This window comes from Humulus lupulus, chromosome 2, assembly GCF_963169125.1.
Source record: "Humulus lupulus chromosome 2, drHumLupu1.1, whole genome shotgun sequence".
Taxonomy (NCBI): domain Eukaryota; kingdom Viridiplantae; phylum Streptophyta; class Magnoliopsida; order Rosales; family Cannabaceae; genus Humulus; species Humulus lupulus.
Window position 1 is genome coordinate 295,826,074 of NC_084794.1, and position 27,128 is coordinate 295,853,201.

Genomic DNA, 27,128 nt, shown 5'->3' on the forward strand with positions numbered 1-27,128 from the left:
CACATCAGCTCTCCACTCAAGGCTAGGTGAGCTTTTCTTTCCCTTTACCTGCACCACATAGCACCCATGAGCCAAAGCCCAGCAAGAAAACATAACACTTTTCATAAACATTATCAAGTGATTATCATTATAATCACACTGAGCAATAAGCTTTAAACAAATGAGTGAACATCACATGAGGTCCTGATAAACCACACTGAGTGACTGACAGGCAAGTCACTAATTCAAATGGAAGAGTGGCTGTTAGGTAAGCCACTAGCCTTCAACAGGTTCTGGTAAACCATACTGAGTGACTAACAAGCACGTCACTGTTTCAAATGGAAGAGTGGCTGTTAGGAAAGCCACTAGCCTTCAATAGGTTCTGGTAAACTATACTGAGTGACTGCCAAGCACGTCACTATTTCAAATGGGAGAGTGGCTGCTAAGTAAGCCACTAGCCTCCAAGCGCTTATTTCATTCATCGACCCTCGGGGTCGGTCTGGCATTAATGCTCTTTGAGTCATTCAATGCTGATAGTCGATTAGATTTAATCTTATTGGCTTGCGTAATACACGCTAAGGCCGTCCTGATTAATGAGTCAGCTCAACGTGATCAGTGCCCAGTACCACTGCCGAACCTGACTAATAAGTCACAGCTTCACAATTGATACTAGCACCTTTGCCAAACCTGACTAATGAGTCAGTACCATGCACAAGTGAGCAACATATGCTAAGCATTCTATATTCAATCCATGTCCATATTTTAACAATTAACATGCCTCATGAACATCCATGCATGTCACACTTGGGGTGCAGTTCTCCTACCTTTGATTCGAGCTAGAATGAACAAAAGAACGACCTTTGAGAACGGTTTAGCTTTTAGTCCTTTAGCGGTTACCTAATCACAACACATTTGGGATACCATTAATAATCAAGACAATCAAGGGCTTCAAACCATTATCTAACCTCCAAGAGATCAATCCAAACTAATCCAAGTAGCAAGGACACTCCCGAGGCCTAAAACTAGGTTTCCGGGGTCAAAACGAGCAAACAGGGCAAGGGCTGCGGCCCTATCACCTTGGGCCGCGGCCCCCAGGGTTCCCAGAGGCTAGGGCCGCAGCGCCCTTCATCAAGGGCCGCGGCGCCCAGCGAGCACAAGCTCCCCACCTGCTTCTTCAAAGAAGGGGTGCGGCGCCTCAAGAACAGGGCCGCGGCACTCCACCCTAGGCCATTCCCAACCGCGTTTCTAACACTCCAAAGCCTCCAAAATCATCCCCAATCATCAAAGCAAAGTTCCCAAGTTTCCCCATGCATCAAAACCCTCAAAACCCAAGGCTCGAACGAACCGAAAACTCAACAATTCACAAAATCAATTCAAAGCTTAGAAACTCGGAAAAACTCTAAACTTAAACTTTGATTACCTTCAATTGGGTTGTTTTCCGTCGAATCCTTCGGTTAAGAAGCTTCTAATCTTCCCTAGGATCGCTATGCCTCGATCCTCACTCGATTCCGACTCCTAGAACTCAAGATTTCGTCAAAAAGGCTTAAACGATAAAACGGACTTTGAAAAGGGAGAACGGAAGGTTTTCTTATCGTATGTTCTATCTGATAAGCTACTTCAACCTTAAGTAACCTTAAATAAAACCTAATGCTCGGGGTCCCGAAAACACCCTCGGGGACATTATAGTCAAAACCTCCAGAATTCCACCCTGATCTCAAATATTCCCAATTTATCATCAAATGAACATTTCTATTACCCCAAAATTGACACCATTATGGTCAAACCGCTAATCCCCTAAAAATAACCGTCTCATATTGCTTAGCTCGAATATATCTCCATAATAATGGAATCTCATTCACAAATCAAGTTATGCACCCAAATACACAAATTACCTTCAACGGGCCAAATTACCATCACACCCCTGTAATGAGAAATATGGACTCACATGCATGCATTTCACATCATATCATAATATAATCAACATATACATGCATTTAGTCAATTAACAACATATTTAAGCAAGTATGGCCCTCCCGGCCTACTATTCATGCTGTTAAACTCATCGGAGAATTCGGAGCATTACAACTATCCCCTCCTTACTGAAATTTCGTCCCCGAAATTTACCTGAACAGCTCGGGATACTGACTCTGCATATCTAACTCCAGCTCGCAGGTCGCCTCCTCGACCTTGTTGTTCCTCCACAATACCTTAACCAAAGGTATTGTCTTATTCCTGAGGACCTTGTCCTTTTTGTCAAGTATCTGAACTGGCTGCTCCTCAAAGGAGAGATCTGGCTCGAGCTCCAGATCCTCGTAACTCAGAATATGGCCCACATCAGATACATACCTTCGAAGAGCTGATACATGGAATACATTATGCACGGCAGACAATGCCAGAGGCAAAGCCAATCTGTAAGCCACCTGACCTATCCTCTCCAGGATCTCAAATGGACCTACAAATCTAGGACTCAACTTGCCTTTCTTCCCAAACCTTCTCACCCCTTTCCATGGTGAGACTCTGAGGAAAACATAGTCTCCTACCTGGAACTCCACGCTCCTGCGCTTAGGATCAGCATAGCTCTTCTGTCTACTCTGAGAAGCAAGCATTCTAGCTCTAATATTCACTATAGCCTCACTGGTCCTCTGAACTGCATCAGGACCTAAGTATCTTCTTTCTCCTGTCTCATCCCAATGGATGGGAGATCTGCACTTCCTACCATATAGCATCTCATAAGGTGCTACTCCAATGATAGATTGGTAACTGTTGTTGTAGGAGAACTCTATCAAACGCAGATACTTACTCTAAGATCCACTGAAATCCAGTACACATGCTCTTAGCATGTCCTCCAGAATCTGGATCGTCCTCTCAGATTGCCCATCTGTCTGAGGATGATAAGCTGTACTGAACTTCAACTGTGTCCCCATGGCTGTCTGTAAACTCTTCCAAAACTTGGAAGTAAAAGTGGGGTCCCAATCTGACACGATCGACCTAGTTGCACCATGGAGCCGCACGATCTCTCTCACATAGAGATTTGCATACTGATCAACTGTATATGTAGTCCTCACTGGCAGAAAGTGAGCTGACTTGGTGTAGCGATCCACTATCACCCAAATAGAATCATGCTGACCTGTAGTCCTGGGTAAGCCCACCACAAAGTCCATTGTGATGTCTTCCCACTTCCACTCTGGAATATCCAGAGGCTGCAGTGTCCCTGCCGGCCTCTGATGCTCAGCCTTAACCTGTTGACATGTCAAGCACTTAGCCACATATTCCACTACATCTCTCTTCATCCCCGGCCACCAATATAACGATCTTACATCCTGGTACATCTTCGTGGTGCCTGGATGCAAAGAGTAAGGTGTAGTATGAGATTCATCCAGAATCTCTCACCTCAATGCAGTGTCTAACGGAACACATATCCGCCCCTTGTATCTCAACAAACCAACCTCAAACACTGTATAATCCCTGGATGCTCCAGCCAGAACATCCTCTCTAATCTTGATCAGCTGTGGATCATCAAATGAACATTTCTATTACCCCAAAATTGACCCCATTATGGTAAAACCGCTAATCCCCTAAAAATAACCGTCTCATGTTGCTTAGCTCGAATATATCTCCATAATAATGGAATCTCATTCACAAATCAAGTTATGCACCCAAATACACAAATTACCCTCAACGGGCCAAATTACCATCACACCCCTGTAATGAGAAATATGGACTCACATGCATGCATTTCACATGCATGCATTTCACATCATATCATAATATAATCAACATATACATGCATTTAGTCAATTAACAACATATTTAAGCAAGTATGGCCCTCCTGGCCTACTATTCATGCCATTAAACTCATCGGAGAATTCGGGGCATTACACTATAAATAGAGAAAGATAGCTCAAGGGAGGGACTTTTGGCTTTCGAAATACTTGATACTAGTGTAATTCTATCTGAAATATTGTATTGTTCTTCAGAGGTTGGTGAAACTCATTGAACCCTAGTTCTTTGATCACTACTTTGATTCTTACATCAATAACAACCTAAGTGGACGTAGGTTATTACCAAACTCTGGGGCTGAACCACTATAAAATATCGTGTCTTATTATTTTTGTCATTACGTTCTTCTCAACGCATTAGTTCATATCAAGCATATTCTGACTCCGTGTCAGTTGGCCAAAATCTGGGTCAACATTCTGGTGCTTTCATTGAGAGCTTGATTTATCATTGTTGAGAAAATCAATGGCGAAAACTGCAAGGAAAACTGGACAGGCGGCCGCTGCTGCACCATCAAACCCGCCACCTCCTCCTTCTCCTGCAAGTGTGGCTGAGGATGAGCCACATTTAGATTTTGAGGAGGAAGAAATAGATGATGCGACGCTGAAAAGTACTCTGGGAGCGCTGCAAGAAGAGCTGGCTAATCTAAGAGCCAGTCAAGAGACAGCTGCCGAGGTTATGGCACGGCAGCAACATGAGATTGAACGGCAGCGCGCGGAATTAAGCGAAAGGCAGGCAGAGATGGACCGCCGCCAGAGCGAAGCCATGGCAGCCCTCGAGGCAGCCTTGCAATTGGCTAAGAATCAGGCCGCACCTGTTTTGCAGCCTGACCAACCTGTCAATGGGCCACCCCAGAGGGGTCCAAATCCTAGCCCACCGATCCAGATCTTGAGTCCACAAAGGCCCGAGCAGCCTCAGGTGCCCCATGACGATGTCCCGATGGACCCTGAGGCACAGCCTCCATCCCAGACTGGTCGTGGCAATCCCCCGCAACAGAGGCAGAATAGGGCCGAGCATCAGCCTCGTAGTCCTAGACGTCATAGGGGCGATGAGCCAAACCTACCGAACAGAGGTCAGTATCCTCCTGGTAACAGGAGGAACTCAGAGTTAGGCTCTGCGATCCGGGGTCCCCCACGGCATGATAATGCCCGGGGACATAACGACCAGCGCAGGCCACCCTCTAACGCTCGGGACGTTTCAGCCAGGGATGGAGATCGAGGGAACAGTCTATCCCACCACAGCCAATCGAGGTTCAGAGACGGCCATGGGTATAATGAGGCCGACTCAGGCAAAGGAAATGCTGGTAGGAGGAATGAAGAAAGGGGTAGAGGCGGCGACCAAATACCCCAAGATGACCAACCCAATGGACGGGATGCTGGGGGGCAGCCCAGGCAGAATAATGTCTTCAACCGGCTCGGGGGTAGCGAGCAACGGAGAAGAGACGAGGACTTGAGAGACGTACTCAACGATCGCCGCGAGCGGCATGGCGAGAACGTCCCCCCAGCAATAGAGGCTACAACGATTCCTGCCGCTGTACAGGCCCAGATAGATGCCCTCAACCAGGCAGCGCAACAGCTGGTCGGGGGAAGGACATCTTATATTAACCACGATAGGAGGAAAGGCACTCCTTTCGTACAAAGGATAGCTAATGCAGAAACTCCAAGCAAATTCAAAATGCCTACACTTCCAAACTTTGACGGGTACGGAGACCCAGTATCTCATGTCAATAAGTTTGAGATACAGATGGATATTCAGAAAGTGTCCGAAGACACTCGGTGCAGGATCTTTCCTGCAACACTTTCTGAGGCCGTGCAGGAGTGGTTTTTTAAGTTCCCTCCCGCAAGCATAGTTTCTTGGGAAATGTTCGTAAGGGAGTTCTACGGACAGTTCTATGCAGGTCGTGTGCATCCGACCGAAGTAAACCAGCTGGTTGAAATTCGCCAGCAGGATGGAGAATCAGTGAAGGACTACATCCAGCGCTTTATGCAAGCAGCAGCTAAAGCAAAAACGGTGGGGGACGAAGGCAAAATGATGGCCATAACCGCAGGAGTTAGGCGTCGTTCCCCCCTCTGGAAAAGCCTCTAAAAGGAAGGAGTAAGAACAACCCAAGAATTCTTGGACCGGGCTGATCGTTACATCAAGCTCGAAGATGCCATTGCCGACGATGGAAAGCCTTCTGGCAAGGATAAGAAAGCAGTCGAGCCCACCAAAGCCACCAATGGCTCCAAACCTAACGGCAAAGGCAACGGGAACGGCAGCGGCAATGGCAAGAATGGTGGAAAATGGTCGTATAATGAGCCTTCCACCTCCGACAATAAGCGGGCGAATGGTAACCGTTATGAACCTCGGTTCACTAACTACACTGCCCTCGTTGAGTCTCGGGGAGAGGTTTATCAGGCCACAAGTTCTAGTGTGCCTTATAAGAAACCTGGCCCCATTCGAAAGGATATTTCGAAGAGAGACACAACCAAGTTCTGTCGTTACCATAACGAATACGGACATGACACCAACGAATGCAACCAGCTGAAGGACGAAATCGAGTTCCTTATTAGGCAAGGACACTTGAGAAGATACGTACGGGCCTCGGGAAATTCCCAACGAGAAGCTCCGGGTAGCAACGAGCAGGCGCCCACGCGCCAACGCTCGCCGCCCTTACAACCTGCCCCTGTGATTGGCACATTACTGACCATTTGTGGAGGCCCACACCTCGCGGGAAATAGCGGAAAGGCCAGGGAACGATATGCTCGGACCCTGCGCCACGACCAGGACATCGAGATGATGACTGTGGAGGACCGCGCGCCAAAAAAGGCTCGATCAGAAGAGGGCGAAATAACTTTCTCTGATGGCGATGCCCAACACGTCCGGTTCCCACATGCCGATCCGCTGGTCGTGGATATCCAAATGGCCAACATGATGGTGAAAAGAGTGCTGGTCGATAGAGGAAGTTCGGTGAATATCCTGTATAAGTCTTCGCTGGAACGCATGAAGCTGTCCGTTAAGGACCTGGAGCCCTGCAACCAAACGATATACGGCTTCTCTGGAGAAGGACTCGCCCCCGCCGGATTGATTAGACGACAGGTACAGCGCCTGCTACAAGGACATTACTCGCCACTTTTGTAGTGGTCGATTGTCCTTCGGCGTATAATGCCGTCATTGGGAGGCCTATACTGGTTGATCTACGGGCCGTCATCTCTATGTGGCACTTAGCCATGAAGTTCCCGACGGACGCAGGGGTAGGACATGTGTTGGGGAACCAGAGGGAAGCCAGAGAGTGCTACAACGCCTCAATCACAAAGGCGAAAAATGGAATACCGAAAGGAACTACCTCGGATAGGTTACAGATGGCAGTAGACACACAAGCCCAATCCGGTAATGAAGTCACCAAATAGGGTGTTGCCCAAAGAGAGGATAGAGACTTAAATCTTCGCTTTGGGGATTTTGAAGAAAACGTTGGACCCGTCGAGGACCTGGAAGAGGTCCAACTCGACGAAAAAGACCCGACCAGAGTTGTAAAGGTCGAGAAGAACCTAGAGCCCAACACGAAGCACGCACTGGTGGAATTTTTGCGGAAGAACCAGGAGGTTTTTGCCTGGTCACACAAAGACATGGCTGGGATAGATCCTGCAGTTATCAGCCATGTCCTGAATATAGACAAGACTTTTCCACCCGTGCAACAAAAGAGAAGGCTGCTCGATAAGGACAGGTCGAGAGCCTTAAAAGAAGAAGTTGAAAGATTAAAGGAGAATGGGTTCATCAGGGTGGCATTTTATCCATCGTGGGTCTCCAATCCAGTGCTGGTTCCCAAGCCTAACGGTAAATGGCGAACCTGCATGGATTTTACAGACCTCAATAAAGCCTGCCCAAAGGACTGCTTCCCACTCCCAAGAATCGACCAGCTGGTCGATGCAACTACAGGGCACGAGATCCTCTCATTCATGGATGTATATTCGGGCTACAACCAGATTAGCATGCATCCCCCCGACGAGGATCACACCAGCTTTCGAACCGATACGGGCTTATACTGTTTCAAAGTCATGCCCTTCGGACTGAAAAACGCAGGTGCGACTTACCAACGGCTAGTCAACCACATGTTTAAAGAGCTGATCGGAGTAAACATGGAGGTATACATGGACGACATGTTGGTAAAGTCTAGAAAGGCATAAGGACATGTAAGGGATTTACAAGAGTGCTTTGATGTATTGAACAAATACCAAATGAAGTTAAATCCCCTCAAATGTTCCTTCGGAGTTGAATCAGGGAAGTTTTTGGGGTTCATTGTAAATTTAAGAGGAATCGAGGCCAACCCCGACAAGATAAAAGCTCTGATCGACATGAAGTCGCCAAAAAGGATCAAAGATGTACAAAGTTTAACCGGGAGAATCGCCGCCCTAAGTAGATTTATTTCGAAATCAACAGACAAGTGCGTCCCTTTTTTCAATCTACTCAGGGGAAATAAGAAGTTTGAATGGACAGGAGACTGCGAGCAAGCATTCCAGGCCTTAAAAGCTCATATGGCACAGCCTCCCATCTTATCAAAGCCAATCGAAGGGGAAACTTTGTTTATTTACCTGGAAATTACTGAAGTTGCTGCTAGCGCGGTGCTGGTGCGAGAAGAAGAAGGCGTACAAAAAGCAGTCTACTATGTTAGCAAAAGACTGATCGGGGCAGAATTGAGATATCCACCAATTGAGAGGTTAGCATATTGCTTAATCCTGGCCTCTAGGAAGCTGCGCCCTTACTTCCAAGCCCATCCTATCACGGTTTTAACTGACCAGCCCCTGCGGAAAGTCCTCCAAAAACCAGAGGCGGCTGGGCGATTATTAAAATGGGCAGTCGAACTAGGGCAGCTCGATATAACTTATTCACAGCGAGTGGCAGTAAAGGGACAAGTCTTAGCCGATCTTATTGCAGAACTCCCAAAGAGCGAGCAGTGCGAATCGCCGAATGCGCCTGGGCCTCAAGAAAAAACTCCTTCGTGGAAGTTATTCACGGATGGGTCATCCAACGAATCCCACACAGGAGCGGGAGTGATATTGATAACGCCTGAAGGGCATCGATTTCACTGCGCCATCAGGTTCGACTTCACCGCGTCAAACAATGAAGCCGAATACGAAGTGCTCCTCGCTGGATTGAGAATGGCAAAAGATATGAGCATAAAGACGCTTGATATTTACAGTGACTCACAGCTGGTCGTGAACCAGGTTCTAGGGGAATATCAAGCGCGAGGTTTAAAAATGGTGGCCTACTTGAATAAAACAAAAGACCTGCTAGCCCAGTTCACGGAGTACACCCTCCAGCAAATTCCGCGAGATCATAATTCAAACGCAGACGCCTTAGCCAAACTCGCAAGCGAGAAGGATGCTGACACTTTGAACATTGTGCCAGTGGAAAGACTGAGTAATCCAAGCATACAAGTGGTTGAGACCAATATGGAGATTCGAATGGAGGATACGTGGATGGCACCTTATTTGGAGTATCTGACGAACGGTGTGCTACCAACAGATAGAAACAAAGCCATAACTCTACAAAGGCGAGCCGCTAGATACATATTGGTCGATGGTGTTATGTACCGAAGAGGATATTCAATGCCATTACTCAGATGTGTTACACAAGAAAAAGCTAAGGAACTCATGAAAGAGGTGCGTGAGGGCTTCTGCGGGGATCACGCTGGGGGGCCGAATTTGGCAAAGAAGATTCTGAGGCAAGGCTACTTCTGGCCGACTATGAACGAGGATTCGATGGAGTTTGTACGAAGATGCGATAAATGTCAAAGGTTCTCCAAAATTCCACGAGCGGCTCCAAACGAATTGAAACAGATGCAAAGTCCATGGCCTTTTGCCGTGTGGGGGATAGATTTGATTGGATCCCTGCCAACGGGAAAAGGAGGAGTAAAGTACGCAGTCGTGGCAGTCGATTACTTCACTAAATGGGCCAAAGCTGAGCCACTCGCCGCCATAACGACCAAGAAAGTTCTTGACTTTGTCATCAAGAACATTGTTTGCCGCTATGGTTTGCCCCGAAAGATAGTTTCAGACAACGGAACCCAATTTGACAGTGACTTATTCACCGACTTCTGCAAAAGACATGGAATTATTAAAAGCTTTTCTTCAGTTGCGCATCCCCAAGCAAACGAGCAGGTAGAAGTCGTGAATAAAACTCTTAAAGATACCCTGAAGAAGAGGCTTGAAGATGCTAAAGGAGCATGGATAGAGCAGCTGCCTGAAGTCTTTTGGTCGTATAGAACATCTCACCGAACAACGACAGGTCATACCCCATTTTCCTTAGCCTACGGATATGAGGCGATGTTACCTGTCGAGTTAGATCCCCCCTCACATCGACGTATAACATACGACCAGGACCAGAACAACCAACTAATGATGGAGTCCCTAGACTCAATTGACGAGATAAGGGAGAAGGCCCAACTCCGAGTTGCTGCTTACCAGCAAAAAGTCGCCCGGTACTTTAACTCCAAAGTTAAAGAAAGAAAATTCAACGTCGGTGACTTGGTGCTACGACGAGTTTTCTTAAATACCCGCGACCCCACTGCTGGAGTACTCGGACCTAATTGCTAGATTGAAGAAGTCCTTCATCCGGGCACCTACAAACTTGCACGCCTAAACGGAGATCTCGTTCCACGTTATTGGAATGGAGAACACCTGCGCAAGTATTATCAGTGAACAGTCCTTTTTAAAGGACTGGCTTGTATTAAATTTTATTTTTTTACAAGTTTTGCAAAGAGGGTTAGCCATGTTGTATGGCTAATCGCTCGTATATGAAAGATTCTATTTTAGAATCACTCATAAAGACATGTTTAGTCCATTTTTAATACGAGATTATAAGGGATTGTGCGCAGCCAGTCATTCTTGCCAACCTTTGTGAATTTATATTTACAAGTATTTGTTCATTACGTGTGTTGTTTTGCTGTATTACAAGTATTACTTTTTCACCCGAACAGAAATGTTCGAATAGGTCATGGTCAAGGCAAGTGACCAAGGACCTAAAGCTCCTCGATCACTTGGGGGGCATATAAGGAACACCGATAGCAAAGCGTACCATGAGGTATGTAAACACATGAACAAAATGAGTGAAAGCATGCTAAGGTACTTAGAGTATTTTTCAAAATTTATATTTTGTTAAATCAAGCCAAAGTACTATGCTAAGTTTGGTCATACGGACAAATGTTATAATAAATGAAAATGTTATAGCATCATGATGCAATCTTTTACACCGCAAGCATCACTGCTTGGATGTAACTGTTCAAATAAAAAGAAAAGTTTGCTGCCCATGTAGCAAATTCAAAAAAGGTATTGTCTTTACATCACGACCTGTGAGTCGTGTAATCAAAAGAAAGAAAAAATAATAAAAAATCTCTAGAGGCATTGGGAGCAGGAGGGTCTTTATCAGCATTCTGATTGGTCGTGTCCTCAACGACTCCTTCTTCTTCTGCACCAGCAATGCTTGGGGAAGCAAGGATCCTTGCTCTTACCTCCTCTGCAGCCAGTTGAGCAGTGCAGCGAGCCAGCTCAGCAGTCCTAACATCCTCTGAAAGACAGCCGAAGTTGGCGCCCTGATTGTTTTTCCAGAAGTTTTAAAAACATCGGAGCGTCGCGTTCTTATACCTTTCCAGATTCTTGGAGTTGTCAAGCTTCAGCTGCTCCACTTGGCTCTCAAGAGTGGCGATGGCCTCATCCTTGGACTTGAGCTCCTCACCCAGTCGCTTGCATTCTCGAAATTGGACTCGGCTGGCCTCCTGATACTCCTCTCTCTGCTTTATTATAGCTGCCTTCGTAGCTTCAACCTCCGATAGCTTTGTCACCGCAACATCCCTCTGCTGAACGATCGCCTCCAACTCCTTCGCATGCCTGGCCTCTGCAGCCGAGAGCTCCTCGGCTGCTTTCACTTGGTACCTCTCGATGGCCTTTGCCCGAGCCTGGTTGATAGAGGCTTGGGCACGGGTACGAGTAGCAGTTGCAGACAGCAAAGCCTGTGAACAAAGGAAAAAGTTAGAGCCTGTTGCAAGGAAGGAAAGACAAAGGCTAGAGAGATGAAAAATGCTTATGCTGGAAATTTCGTTCAGGGTCCTGTTCAGAATTTGGTCCACCCCCATACTCTCTGCCTCGACCATTGTATCATTGACGCGGTCGTTCTTCACGATGTGCGCAAGGCGGTCTTTGGCTGCTAGTAAGGCGCGACTCGAGAGTTTGGCCCCAAGAGTTTCTTCCCGCTTGTTTTGTTCTCTGGTGGGCGCAGCCGGGGGGTTTGTCGGAGCAGGAGGAGTCTCCTTCTCAGAAAGAGCCGGAGGATGAGCAGAAGTTTTCCCAGTTGACACGTCCTTAGGAGGATCTTCTGTTCGACTCTTTTTGGCAGGTCCCTGGCTTGTTTCGCCGTTGTGTCTCCTTGACGACTTTCGCCTGAGCTAAGGAACTTCCTCTTCCTCCTCAGCCTGATATAGGTCGAAGACGTTGGGAGTGGCCATATCTGCATACAAGTAAACACATGCAAAGGGTAAGATAAAGGCAGATGAAAACTCTTTATCCAACGGAAAAGAAGGTCACAAAGTTAATACCCAAGCTACAACTACTGGTCGCTATACTATTGACTCTATTAGTCACACACTAACTATCTGGCACGAAGAAGTCTGGCCCTAGATTTGGAGTATATGTAAAGTTGCCCTCCCCGTCAAACAAATGACAGGGAATTGACAAGTTATTTAAAAGCAAAATAACTTTACCGTTCTCATCAGAGGATTCCCCCAAGTCCACAACCAGCTCTTTGGCCTTTTGTTTCCCCTTGCCTTGGGGAGCAGAAGGCCTTTCTGTGGAAGGATTGCCCATGGGCTCCCTGATTGTAACCCTCGTCGACCTCCTTCGGGGAGGGGACGCAGGAGGTTGTTGCTCGGGAACCCCCTCGGCAGTGGCATCGGCTACCACGGGTCCTCTTGTTTCATGGCGAGGAGCCAGGAGGCCAAACAACCTCAGGTTTTTATTAGTAACCAGGGACTTGATCCTTTTTTCTGCGTCTGTCATCCTGGCCAATGCATTGGACCTCAACACCATGTCTGGTGTTGGGTTCGGACGTAACCACGGGCCTGAAAGACAAAGTGTACTTTAAGAAAGATGAGGGAAATTTCGATGATTAAAAAGTATCGACCAGTAAAACAGCACTTACCTCCTCGAGCGAAGGCCAGGTTGTTGCTGGTTAAGTCCGGCGTAAGGAAGTACTCCTTGCTGTACTGCCCCACGTTGGATATGTGCGTGGTATCAGTCAGGAAGGTCCGGTTAGTTTCCTAGTGACAAAGATGGAAGAAGCCCGTCCCATACTGTTGCGGGTTGGACTTAAGGTCAAAGAGATAATTGACCTCATGGGGGGTAGGCTCTGGCCAATTTTTAAGTTTGTACAGGATATAGAGTGCGGCCAGCATTCTATATCCATTTGGAGTAATCTGGAACGGGGCGACATCAAAATAATCGGCCACCCCCTGATAAAAAGGATGTAGAGGGAGGCTAGCCCCCACCTCTATGTGATACCGAGACCAAGCATCGTATACACCTCCGGGGAGATTAGCCCTTTGGTCTGTAGAAGGAATTTTGAGGTTGACCCCTGTGAGAGGATACTTCCTGAGATAGTTGGCAAGCATCCTGGGAGTTACAAGGCTGGTCGGGGAGATATACCACTCGACATCAGGCAGATTCTGATGGCGAGGGCGGGCTCTAGTTTGGATGTTAGGGTCAGGAGCAGGATTGTTTCGGCCATTGGTCGAAGGAACCCTAGCCTGTGAATCAGGCTGGGCAGGATGGTTTGGACTATCGTCGGATTCAGGTCTTTTCTTGCCTACGGATTTGGAACGAGCCATTTGAGGAGGAGGAGAAGGACGAGGTCTGGACGAGGATCGAGAAAAAGGAATCTCGTGGATTCGGTCAGTCGGTTGTTCTTCGCCTTTGAGCAGCTGGGCGAGAAGGTCGTCATCGATGGGTCGTTCACCTCCCCACAAATCTGGCATCATGGTCTGCAAACAGAAGAATGGGGAGGTGAGAATAGAGAATTTTTAAAGGCATTTTTAGAATAACGCTGGTCGAGTATAAAAGTCGAGCTTTTATACAACAACATTCTAACAAAAAGCTAAATCTTTCCACACAAACAGTTTGAGAAACGGATCAAAGGGTGAAAGTAAAAAGTTTTTCAAAAAGCTTTTCCAACTCCCTTTAGAGCGGGAAAAACCTATTTTCCAACTAGCCTAAAGATCGAATTTTTACTTCGATTTTACGTCCTAAAAGTATGATCCCGACTATTAAACTAACTCGTAACCTTTTTCGCCTACAAGATATTCTACTCACAAGCATCTCAAACCAGAAGAACAGTCAACATACAGAAGCATGCAATATGAAAATTTGAAGCATAAGGATTCAAAAACTTACCAAAAAGATGGTCATGGAGATTGGAAAAGAGTCTTCGGAAATCAAGGAACTCTCGGGCTGAGTCTTGAAAGTGCAGAAGAGCGGTCTCCAGAAGAAGTTTGAAGCTCTGGTTTTTAGGGTTTTTTGAGAAGGCAATGGCGTGCGTAAAAAGAAAGAGGGAAGTTTTGAGATGTTATATAAGTTTGTCTGTGGCATAAAAAATGTGTAATCATCAGTTTCCCTTTTTCGAAGTATGGGGAAGCGGAATAGCCGTCGAATTATTACTGGGGAACCGAAAAGTCATGGTTAGACAGGAGTAGGTTGCTTTTTCCAAGAATACACGAAGGGTTCTAACATGTATGGTGGGGTTACCGAAGGGTCGTTCGCTCAAAAGTTTATTTATTGCTCGTAATAAATAAACTTGGGGGCAAATGTTATCCAAAAAAATTGGCATTGATGACGTGGCAAGTGATCCCTGGACACGTGGCTGACATCCGGAGGAACTTTGCTAGTGTATCGACCAGAAGACATATTAGAAGCAGTAAGCAGCCCAGTTTTACCTGCGACCAGTCTGGTCGATGGTTTCGCATGCAATGTAATATTACTGTAAAGATCTTTGTAGATCCCGAATTTAACTCACACAATCTCCTGAATATCCGGTTGTTTAGGAGAGAATATCGGCAACAAATTCATGTAATCCCCCTTGAACCTATAAATAGAGAAAGATAGCTCAAGGGAGGGACTTTTGGCTTTCGAATTACTTGATACTAGTGTAATTCTATCTGAAATATTGTATTGTTCTTCAGAGGTAGGTGAAACTCATTGAACCCTAGTTCTTTGATCACTCCTTTGATTCTTACATCAATAACAACCTAAGTGGACGTAGGTTATTACCAGACTCTGGGGCTGAACCACTATAAAATATCGTGTCTTATTATTTTTGTCATTACGTTCTTCTCAATGCATTAGTTCATATCAAGCATATTCTGACTCCGTGTCAGTTGTCCAAAATCTGGGTCAACAGTAACCATTTGGTATTTTGTATTTTTGTAAAGTATCATTTTAGTACCCTCTGTTTTCAATAATAATGCTCATATGGTACCCTGTATTTTAAAATCGTACATATTTGGTACCCTAAACTCAAATTTAATTAATAAAATTTTACCAATTTAATCAAATTGCTCTCAATTATGTAAGTTCCAAATTTAAATTTAATTACTTAATTATATATAACTGATGACAATTTGATCATATTGACAAAATTTTATCTATCAAATCTGAGTCTAAGGTATCAAATATGTATAATTTTAAAATACAGGATACTATATGAGCATTATTGAAAACAGATGGTACAAAAATGATACTTTGCAAAAAGATAGGGTACCAAATGAGTAAATACCATACTTTAAATAAAATATTATTGACTATTAACTCAATAATTAAGTACCGGTAGACAATATTGCTCAGATTAATTCTTCTAATTATAATACAACAAATTTCAGCCTTTGCATTTGTCTTTTTCATATACATATTTAATTTAAAAAACATTTATATATTTTGTATTTTAAACACCATAATCTACTATTTTTTTTTTTAAAAAAAAAACTATCCTCACCTATATTTATTTATAGTATATTATATATAACTTTGAATATTCCTTATTACTTCAAAGATTTCTTATTACTTTTTATTTTTATCTTTATTTTTGTTTTTATTCGTGTCTTTGGTTAATTTTAAAGGCCCAATGACAAGTTTTTATATATATTTTTTATTATTATTATTCTAACTAACATATATACAAACTTGATTAAAGATTCTTTGTTTTATTATTCGCACTTAGATCATTATTTTTATTGCTTTTTATTGTTTCCATTTGTCATTATTTATTTAGATATTATTATTTTTCCACTGCATTTTATTGATAATTATTTTTCAAAGATAATTGTATTTTCTCTTAAATACAATAAAGACTATTAATAATTAATCCTCTTAAATAGTTGTTTTGTTTATCAATCATCTTTGCTGTATTATAACATATGTCAGTTGATTTTTTATATATATTTAATTTAATAGATAAATATCAAATAAGTATGTGTCCAATATTCTGTTTGAATTTTAATTATGATATTTTAAATTATTCATAATTTATTAAAAATTTGTAAGAAATCTCTTGTTATTACATTATATACTGTGATGTAAAAAAAATATATTTGCAACTTATCAATGTACCAAAAGTACTAAAATACCTATAAGTAATAATTAAAAACAATCATTACTATAGTGGTACCCATATATATAATACATGATCTTAATTTTTATTAAATTTTTCATCAATTATATTTAAAAAGAAAAAAATGTTATATTTTTTTATTACTTATAATCACGTATATAAATATACATATATTCATAATTAATAGCACCAAACATTATAAATACATTATATATCGTGTGTACAAATAGTACTATCAATTTTTGCATTATGCTTTGATATTATCCTCCAAAAATTTATATACATAAAGTCCTAGGTAGTTTTCAAAATAATATTATTTATTTTTCATCCTTGTTACTAAATATATATTTGCAAAATTAAATTATATGATTGTCATAAATATAAATAAACAATACTATAATAAAGTGGTATAATATCTACCAGACACCCATTAAATCTTTTGATTTAAGCTATATTCACAATTTTGCAAAATAAATATTAATCTTTTATTTTTCAAAAAATCTACACACATATTTATTAATTTATAAAAATAACTCTATAAACATTGCATTAGTTTTTTAAAAAAAAAATATATATGTATTCAAAATAATTAGGTTATACCAAACAACATTTTTGTATTAACTAAACGAGAAAAAATAAATTAAAAAAAAAGGTATAAAGAAGTTTAATCTTTATCAAATATCTTAAAATTTATTAATTTGAATTATATTTTAAAATTTAAAAAGGCATTTTTTTTCAACAAAAAAGTTAAATACATATTTATCAATTTTTAAATATAATTTAATAAATATATTACTAATTATTTTTAAATCAAGCACCTTTTAACTAGTATATATATATCTATATATATATGAGAAAATTATATAAAATATCAACACCACATAATAAGGCTAGTGGGCTATTGAAATTGACAGTCAACTAAAATACAAAGCCAGCTACACCGAATTAAGAAGTGACAAGTGTGAAGAATGGATATTGGTCTTTCTTCATTATTAAAATCCAACCTAGCTATTCCAATTTATATAACTCAAAATGAATTATTATTATTATTATTATTATTATTATTGTCTCAAAAGAAAGGCTTAGAAACATGTTTTGGAATAGTCATAGTTGTTTTGGATACTCTATTTTTTATAGAAAAAAATTAGAGACATAAAATAGTAAAAAAATGTTTAGTTATGAAAATTATTCACTTTTTTCAAAATTTTAATTATTATCCATTGAATATTCTTACTTGGAGTAGATTTTTTTTCTCATGAGGATGACAAGTATGGCAACGTCTAAGGAGGACGAGACTTTTCAACCTCACTCGTTTATTTTTTTCCTCTAACATTGAATTGAGATATTTAATTAGAGTGTTGTTATTTAATATTTTAAGGTGTTTAATATCACATAAAGTATAGCATTGGTCAAATTTTATTAAATTCAAATAAATAAGATTTGATATTGGATTGCATCAATAACAGTATGCCACCTACTTAGTCGGGCACCAATAATTCCTCTAAGCGATTCTCATTTAATTAATTATTAAGGAGGCTATTACTAGTAAGTTATTTAAATTGACCAAGTCTAAGTAGTATAAACTATAAATATATATATATATGACTGCACCAAAATACAAAACCAACCACATCGAATTAAGAAGTGACAAGTATCAAGAGTGGATTGGTCTTTCTCCATTATAAAAACCCAAACCCCTAGCTAGCTAGCTCTGTAAAAATCCACTCAAAACTAATTATTATTATCGAAAGGCTTAGAGTAGCTAGAGAGATGATGATGTGTTGGAGGAGTGGTAGTAGTGTTATATACTTGGTTGTGTTGTTGATCGTAGGAGTGATTATTGCTCTGTCCAGTACACTCTCCCTTGCTCAATCTAACTACGACCTACCCGGTTACCCAGCAGGGCCATACCAACCCCGTTACCCACCAAGGCCATCGAAGGGGAAGGGGAAGGGGTTGAACCCTAAGACGACTCATGAAGCTGCCACCACCACCACCACCAAGACCAGCCCTACTTACAAGTCTTCACGCCCAGCAAAGTAAAGACGGTTACACGACTACTATATATATAAATATATATATGGATTTTATTAGGGAGCGGCATTTTATTCGGTATTTGGAGAAATTATAATCAAATTTTGTTTTGTGCATTATGACTTACATTATAGTTATAATAGGCATCTCGCCAATTTTTGAAAAAATTCGAATAATTTACGGCGTCCACTCAGAGTTCAAAAAATCAGTTGTACTTGTGCCTAATTTATTTTATACACGTAAAAAATATATTATTTGAACTCTGATTTCGGCACTGTAAATTATTCAGAATTTTCCGAAAATTATCAAGGTGTATACTATAACTATCAAGTATTGTGCCAAAAAAATTAAGTTATAATTTCTCAAAGTACCGAAAATAGATATAATAAAAGCAAAATTAATGCTCCTACCTAAAAATCTTCCTATATATATCATCTCTCAATGTTTTCTTGTTCTTATAAATGTTTGGTTCCATAGATATAAATAAGGGTTACATCTTTAAATATTTGTATGTGATCGTGTCTAAATGAAATTCCAAGATGTTGGTATCTTTGTTTTTGAGGTTAAGTTGTTTATGCGTGTGTATATATATATATATATATATATATATATATGCTAGCTTAATCAACACTACGTATAGCTAGCTACTATCTTATGTTTTTAAAAATACGATTTTTAAAGATTTTTATTTACAAAAATACGGTGTTAAAAAAACAACTAAAAAGTAATAATTTGACAATAATTAGACATCAACCCACTGCATACTATCACGTTAAAAAACAACTAAAAAATAACGATTGGACAACAACTACAAATCAACCTACTGCATAGCAACACGTTTTTAAAAAATAAAGTTGAAACACATTTGAAAACAACTAAACATAAATTAGACATCAACACAACAACATGACAAGTATACATAAACCTAAACAACTAAAAAACAACACAAAAATAACTAAAAACAACACAAAAATTACCACAAAACGACACAAAAGACAAAAAGCATGTAAAACGATAAACATGTAAAATTTCCTAAAAATCGTAAAATTAAAAAGAAAAAAAAACTTTTTTTTTTTTGGTAAATCAGCTCAAAATTGTAATATGCACAAAACCAAATACAAACACCAACCAGTTAATTACAAAGGAATTGCCCCACCCAATCTATATCCTTTTTGCTAATTCCTTTTGTATCTATGAAAGTAAATCTATTACAGATTTCTCTTTTTAAAGTTCTAATTACATTTGTGACTATTGGAGGTTTAGAGTTCCATAAAGCATCATTCCTTGAGCACCAAATATGATACACACTTGCATTTATCGCACATAGTTCACTATTCCCCTAAGCTGGCACAAATTAGTCCCAATACCCAGCCAATTCAACACCTCATGAATGCACCTAGTACTAAAGGCACAGCCATAAAACAAGTGCTCATGAGATTCAGTAACCTGCACACACAACACACAGCAAGTATCAATATTGAAACCAAAACGAAGCAATCTATCTTTGGTTTGTAATCTCTTCTTGAGAGCAAGCCAAGCTATGAACTTATGCTTGGGAATACTCATCCTATCCCATATAAGAGTGAAGTTCCATCTGGTCTCATTCAAGCTCTTCAATCTACTATACAAGGCAGCTATACTAAAGGTATTCTTTCGGAAATCAGCTGCAACCATACCTGCTCGAAATTCCTCCTTGATTCAAATTACTTTAGACCAATACCAGCTGCTTGTAGGGGGAGGCATATAGCTCCACCAGTCCTTCTCTTTCAAATACACATTGTGAATCCATTTAACCCACAAATTATCTTCTTTTTTTTCAATCGCCCAAACAAATTTACCAACTGCACACTTATTCCATAAACCAACATCTCTAAAGCCAAGACCTCCATTCTTTTTAGGCTTACAAGTCTCCTCCCAAGCCACTTGACCAGGCCCATCATAATCAGCTCTACCTTTCCAAAGGAAAGCACGACAAAGCTGATTTATTCTTTTCACAACAGCCTTCTGAAGAATAACTATTAAAGACCAGTAGGTATTAATAGAAAAAAGGACTGAGATAATTAAAACACACCTGCCAGCAAACGAAAGGTTTCGAGTGCTCCAAGTGCGAATTCTAAGCATCATTTTGTCCACCAAGCATTCACAATCCGCCTTTGTGATACGCTTGTTGCTGATCTTCATTCCCAAATAATTAAATGGTAAGAGACCTCTTTTGAACCCAGTCATTCCAGTCAATCTAACCCAAGTCTCCTCTTGCATCATTGCTCCATATATAGCTGATTTACCTTTGTTTGCAATAAGCCCAGAGCTATCTGAAAAAAGTTGAAAACCTTTTAGCAGTAAAAGAGCTGAATCAAAATCTCCTTTGCTGAACAATAACAGATCATCAGCAAAACAAAGGTGAGTAAGTCTCAACCCCTCACATCTTGGGTGGAACTTAAATCTCTGATGCTCAGTCACTTTGACAAGGATTCTTGAAAGATACTCCATCCCAATAACAAAAAGCAAAGGAGACATTGGATCCCCTTGACGTAACCCCCTCTTAGAAGCCAAATAACCATTAATGGATCCATTTATCATGAAGGAAAACCGAGGAGTTGTCACACAAGCCATGATTAGCTCTATAAACTTGCTGGGAAATTTAAGCGCCATTAACATTTCTTGTAAAAAGTCCCAGTCAAGGGTATCATAAGCCTTTTGAAGATCAATTTTCATCAAACAAGCAGGACGCGCACTCTTCCTACCATAATGTCTCACTAAATCTTGGCAAATCATGATGTTGTGAGCTATAAACCTCCCTTTAACAAAGCCACTTTGATTTTCTGAGATGATGGATGGCAGGACCTCTCTCAGCCTAGCACAAATCATCTTAGTGGCCACTTTATACACTACATTACAACAGGAAATCGGCCTATAATCACTCACATTCTGAGGACATTTCATCTTAGGGATGAGAGTGATAGTAGTAGAGTTGATTTCTTTTAAAATTTTCCCCGAGTGAAGAAAAGAAAGAACTGCTTTAACCAAATCCTCACCTGTAATATCCCAAGTATGCTTGAAAAAAGCGCTGCTGTACCCATCAGGTCCTGGAGCCTTATCATTTGGAATCGAGTACACTGCAGCCTTGACCTCAGCTTCGGTAAATCTCTTTACCAAGAACTCAGCTTGACTCTCCGAAATAACCTGCCCTTCTTGAACAATACTAGCAATCACAGACTTCCTGCTCGCCACTTTCATTCCCAACAAGTCAGAATAATACTCTTGAAAAGCAAGGCTCACTCCATCTTGAGTATCATGGCGATTCCCTTGAAGATCCCAAGTAGAATAGATTGCATTTTGAATTCTTCTGCTTCTAATACTATTATGAAACAGTTTCGTGTTTTGATCCCCTTCTTTCAACCACTGAATTTTCACTTTCTGCTTAAGAAATTGTAACATATCCTCATGAGCCTCAACATACTTTTTCCTGGCTGTAATCTCTTCATGGATAAAGGAGATGTCACCTGGGTGCTCTCTAATCTTCTCTTGAGCTTTGATCAACTCAGCAAAGGACTCTGTCTCTTTAACAAACACATCACCTTTCCCATCTTTATTAATCAATCTCAAAACAGCTCTTAACCTCTTCAATTTCACAACCAGCCTATACACTGGGTTCCCATGAACCTCTTCCTCCCAACTTTGAGCTACTTTCTGATGGAAATCTGTATATGTACTCCAGAAATTAAAGTACCTAAACGGTTTCCTAACTTCCTGCTGAGGATAGACTGCTACCACAAATGGACAGTGATCAAAATCTCCCTCCGGCAAGAAACTCACTTCAGCAGCCTCAAACAGCTCACGCCAGTGATCATTAGCTAAAACCCGATCAATCTTTGCATAAACTCTAGCTTTTCCTTCTTGTTTATTGTTCCAGGTAAAAAAGGAACCAGAAAACTTAACATCTTCAAGGCCACAATACTGAACACAGTTCTGAAAAGGAAATAAATCCGAGCCATCTCCAGTGTAACGAAGTCTATCTTCAGTTGACAAGATAGCATTAAAGTCCCCCAACACAAGCCAAGGGAATTTAACTTCAAGCTTAATTTTTTTCAAATCACTCCATAAGCTCTCTCTTCCTTTAACATCATTGAATGCATACACTGAAGTGAGTTCAAACTTCTCACCAGTTTTGGCTTCCACAATACAATGCATCCATTGACTTGAGCTTCCTTGAATACTCACATCAAAACTTCTAGGATTCCAAGCCACAATAATTCTGCCATTTGGATGATTCATCAAATTAGTAGTGAAACACCACCCTTGAAACATATGGAGGTATAAGGCTCCCATTTTGGCTGCCTTAACCCTTGTTTCTAGGAGACTAACAAAGCCCACATGATAATTAGAAATCATTTTCATAACTTCTCGTTGTTTATTGACTTTGTTAAGTCCCCTAACATTCCACCCCAACAACTTATCCATCTACTACTGGAGGAGCTCCCCCTCCACTAGTAGTGTCCCTTTCCTCCTGATCTTCACCATGTTCCTGCCCCTGCCTATGAGCCTCATCTTTCAAAAGATTGAAAGAATTACCAACGATCACTGGTGGTATGCTACCAATCTAAACTCTTTTACCTTTGGCTTTCTCAAAACCCTCTGCATCAATCACTTTATCCTCCCCCCCCCCCCCCCCCCCCTTTGCGATCCTTCTTCGTTTGTAAACTGAACTGGCATTGTACTAGCATCTGGTATGACTTTTGGCTTCCAGACTTTATCAGGAACATTTTGTTTCTTCTTCTTACATACCTCTTGCTTATGCCCAAATCCTTTGCAGCTAGCACACCGGTCTGGCTTCCATTCAAAATAAAGGTCTACATACACTGCTTCTCCATTTTCATCTCTAAATTTAATCACATTCGGTAGCTCCTGAGAGATATTTACTTCAATCAACACCCTAGCATATTGTAATTTTTCTCTAGCCAAAGTTGCTCTATCTTGCCGAATATACTTACCCACAGAGTTCACAATTTTTGTCATAGCCTTCTCTCCCCAAAACTTTAAGTCCAAATTACATAATTGAACCCAAAGTGGCACATTCAAAACAGCCTCTCTAGTAAATCTAGTATTCGGATCCCAGTTCTTCATTATAATTGGTTTTTTATCAAAAAAATGATAGCCTCCATTCATGATCTCATCTTTTTCCTCCAGAGTATTGAACCTCACCATGAACACACCTGGTGCTAATAAACCAACTTTTTCCACTCCTTTCCCCCTCCAAATTCTTCTAAAGAATCCCTCCATTACTGAAATAGGAGGATTAGAACCCAACACATAGCAAACTATTGCTGTACTCCAGTATAGGATCTCATCCTCTATGTCCTCTGGCTCAATTTGCACACAATCAACAACTTCCCCTGATTTTCCAATCTGATCCTCTGAATCAAGATTCAGAATCGGGATGAGCTTGGGTTTACCTGTATCATTAGATGGAACGGAAGCCCCTTTCAACGCACTAACCCAATCTTTCAGCGTCGATCTCACCTCTGAATGCTGTTCCAGGATCTTCTCCGAGTCAGGCGTTTCGCTGCGGGCGAAAAAAAAACTTTGTTATTCAATAAAAATATAATTTTTTTGGCGAAATGATCAAGTATACTATATAGAATTTTCATTATATATTTACCATCGTTACTGAGTTAGACATCTGTATGTGCTATACCATGATTGATATTTACCAAATTAATTTTTCAACCTTATTAATATTTTATTTAAATGTTTTAAATAACATGAATTTACAAACTCAAAAAAAAAAAAGAGTACAAAAAAAGAACAACAACAAGAAGAACCATTGTTTGTGAATTTACTAACTATATATATTATTCAATAGTTCAAATACAGTTCTCGCCTTTAAAGACATGTATTAATTCAAACAAATTCTAGCATAATTAGTAGAATAATGCTATAAATAGTGTATCCAACAACAATACTTAATTTGTTTGCATAATATAATATAAATGGTTGATTTAAAATCGAATCTTGTATATTATAATTTAAAATAATTAAATTTAACCACTCTACGTACCACCTCAAGTGGCATAGATTATGACCACACATATTTATTATATCATGTCAAGTATATTAGTAATATGTTTAGTTTCTTTTCTTCCATTAATACATTATTGTTACCTCTTGCGAAAGGCATTTTCTAGAATTTTTTATATTTGTCAATTGATGAGACCAGGACTGATCCTCAGATGGCCGAGACATAATCAAAATATAGTATTTGTCTAATAATTATTAAAATTTGAAACCTTTTGTATAGTAAAAAAAATGGTATTTTTCAAAATTTTGAGGCATTTAATTTATGCCCTAGGTCTTGTGTACCCACCTATCCTTGAGGTCAATCCAAAAACGAAATGACGAAAGGACATGGTCCCATAGCTTTTAAAAAATATTTTTATGTGTATTAAGTTTTAAAAGTTCTTTTTTGAGAGCTTTAATATATAGGTTATTTTTAAAAATGATACAAAAACTGACTTCTTGTAAGTTAAAGCTAAAAGTATAAATTTTGCTAACCAAGCCCGAAGTAAGTTCAAACGGCCAAAATATAAAATAAATAATGAAAATTTAAGGGGTAATACATAATTTTAAAAATAATCAAGAAAAATTATAAAAATACTATAATTTGGAGGAAAGATTGAGCAGGGCGACTTTTCTACTTGACTTTGGATTGACCTCAAGGATAAGTGGGTATGTCACCATCATCATTATCATGTGTGGTGTAAGACACCCAAGAAATTCTAATATATGTACGAGGTAGTTGACCAAGTCATCAACTGAAAGTAACCTAGTGGCACCAAATTAAATACAAAACCAACCACACCAAATTTAAGAAGTGGTAAGTGTCAAGAGTGGATTGGTCATTCTCCATTATAAAAATCCAACCCTAGTTACTGCACTTTTTATAGCTCAATACGAATAAAAGAAAGGCCTAGAGTAGAGGCATGATGATGTGTTGGTTGTGTACACTTTTTAGATGCTTGGTTGTGTTCTTCTTAGTAGTGGTGATAATTTAAGCGATGACACGACGAAAATAATTGGATTTTGGTGATACGTTTAATAATTGTGTTCATGTTTGAGTTTTTTACATGTTTAATAATCGTGTTGACCCGTTTTATAATTATGTCATATCATAACAGTGTCAATACGATAACACGAATAATTAGCATATGTTTTATGATTTTTTCATATTGTAATTAGTAATTGTGTCAACTTCATGTTGTGTCATGACACATTAATTGTGTCATAATTGTGTTATTGTGTCGCGTTGATCCGTTTAATAATTTAGTCATGTTCGTGTCGACATGTTGAATAATCGTATCGTATTCGTGTTTATCTTAATCGTGTCGTGCCATAATCACGTTGACACGAATCTGACACATTAACACAAATTATCAGCCCTAGTTCATTGGAGTGATTATTGCTCTAAACAGTAGTACTCTTTCCCATGCTCGATCTTATACTGATGATCTACCCAGATACTACTATTACTACCCACCCAGATATCCAACACGGGCACCTCTGGCGAAGGGGCTGAGCCCTAAGGCTACTCATGAAGCTGCCACCACCACCACCAAGACCAACCCTACTTACAAACCTCCACGCCTAGGCAATTAAGCACTACTATATATACATATATATATCTCATCTTAATGTTTTCTTTTTCTTTTATGTAGCATGGTTCTATAGATATATACATCTATAAATATATGTATGTTATCATGTCTAAATAAAATACCATGATGTTGATACTTTTGTATGGTTAAGTTGTATGAGTATGCTACATACTTTGTTGTTGTATATGTTGTTATAATTAATAACAAAGAAAATTGCTAAGAGGCATTACTGGGCCTGACATCACAAGGAAGTGGCATAATGCTATTGGTACAATTCAATATCAAGTCTCAGATATTTGAATTTAATAAATATACTAGAGTATTGCTAACCAATCATAGGATATCACATTATATGGTGTTGGCTATCAAATAACAACACTCAATACAAAATTGTATTTAATAATTTGAACATGTCAGCAAAGTAAACCTATACAATGCGCAAGCCTAGAATGTCAAAATAGATATAAAAACTTGTTTTGATGAATATAGTTGTGCAAAGAACACATTTTTTTTAAGTTTAGCTTTAGATGATAATGATGAACATATTTTTTTTAGTTTTCATTAGTTGAATTTTAGGGGTCTACAATTATTGATTAGTTAAATTTTAAGTTTTTTTAATCGATCGAACTTTTTATTATTATAAATTAATTAGATTTTAAAAAAATAAAATTTTATTGGTATTAAAAATATTTAATAAATTAAAATTAATTTGACACAATCAAGTGTTGCCACATGTACCCATTTTTACACTTAACGACTCAAGGACTAACATCCATACCAAAACATTAACGGTAGGCATTATTACTGTCAACATTTTTAAATATGCATTTAAGTGCAACAAATCTAACTACACAAATATTATTGCCGCAAATTTTCTTAGTTATAACAAACAAAAAACCTTTGGAAGCTAAATGTGGGTAGCTACGAAAATTGGTAAAACGACTGTTATAACAAACCAAAACCATGGCTACTTTCACTACAAATTTCCCTATAACATTATTAGCTTGTAAAAATCATAAACGCTTACCCCTCAAATACTATATATACATTTAAATTATACCA

The 27,128-nt window shown here is 39.9% G+C and overlaps 1 protein-coding gene across 1 annotated transcript; it reads right to left on the reverse strand.

Annotated features, from left to right (window-relative positions):
• Positions 1-22,867: 22,867 nt before the first annotated feature.
• Positions 22,868-24,239, reverse strand: LOC133815751 (uncharacterized). The gene is made up of 3 exons (XM_062248555.1): positions 24,211-24,239; positions 23,133-23,977; positions 22,868-22,962 (listed from the first exon to the last, which is right to left on the reverse strand). The coding sequence occupies exons 1-3, from the start codon at positions 24,237-24,239 to the stop codon at positions 22,868-22,870; spliced, it is 969 nt and encodes a 322-aa protein (XP_062104539.1).
• Between the last annotated feature and the right edge of the window lie 2,889 nt (positions 24,240-27,128).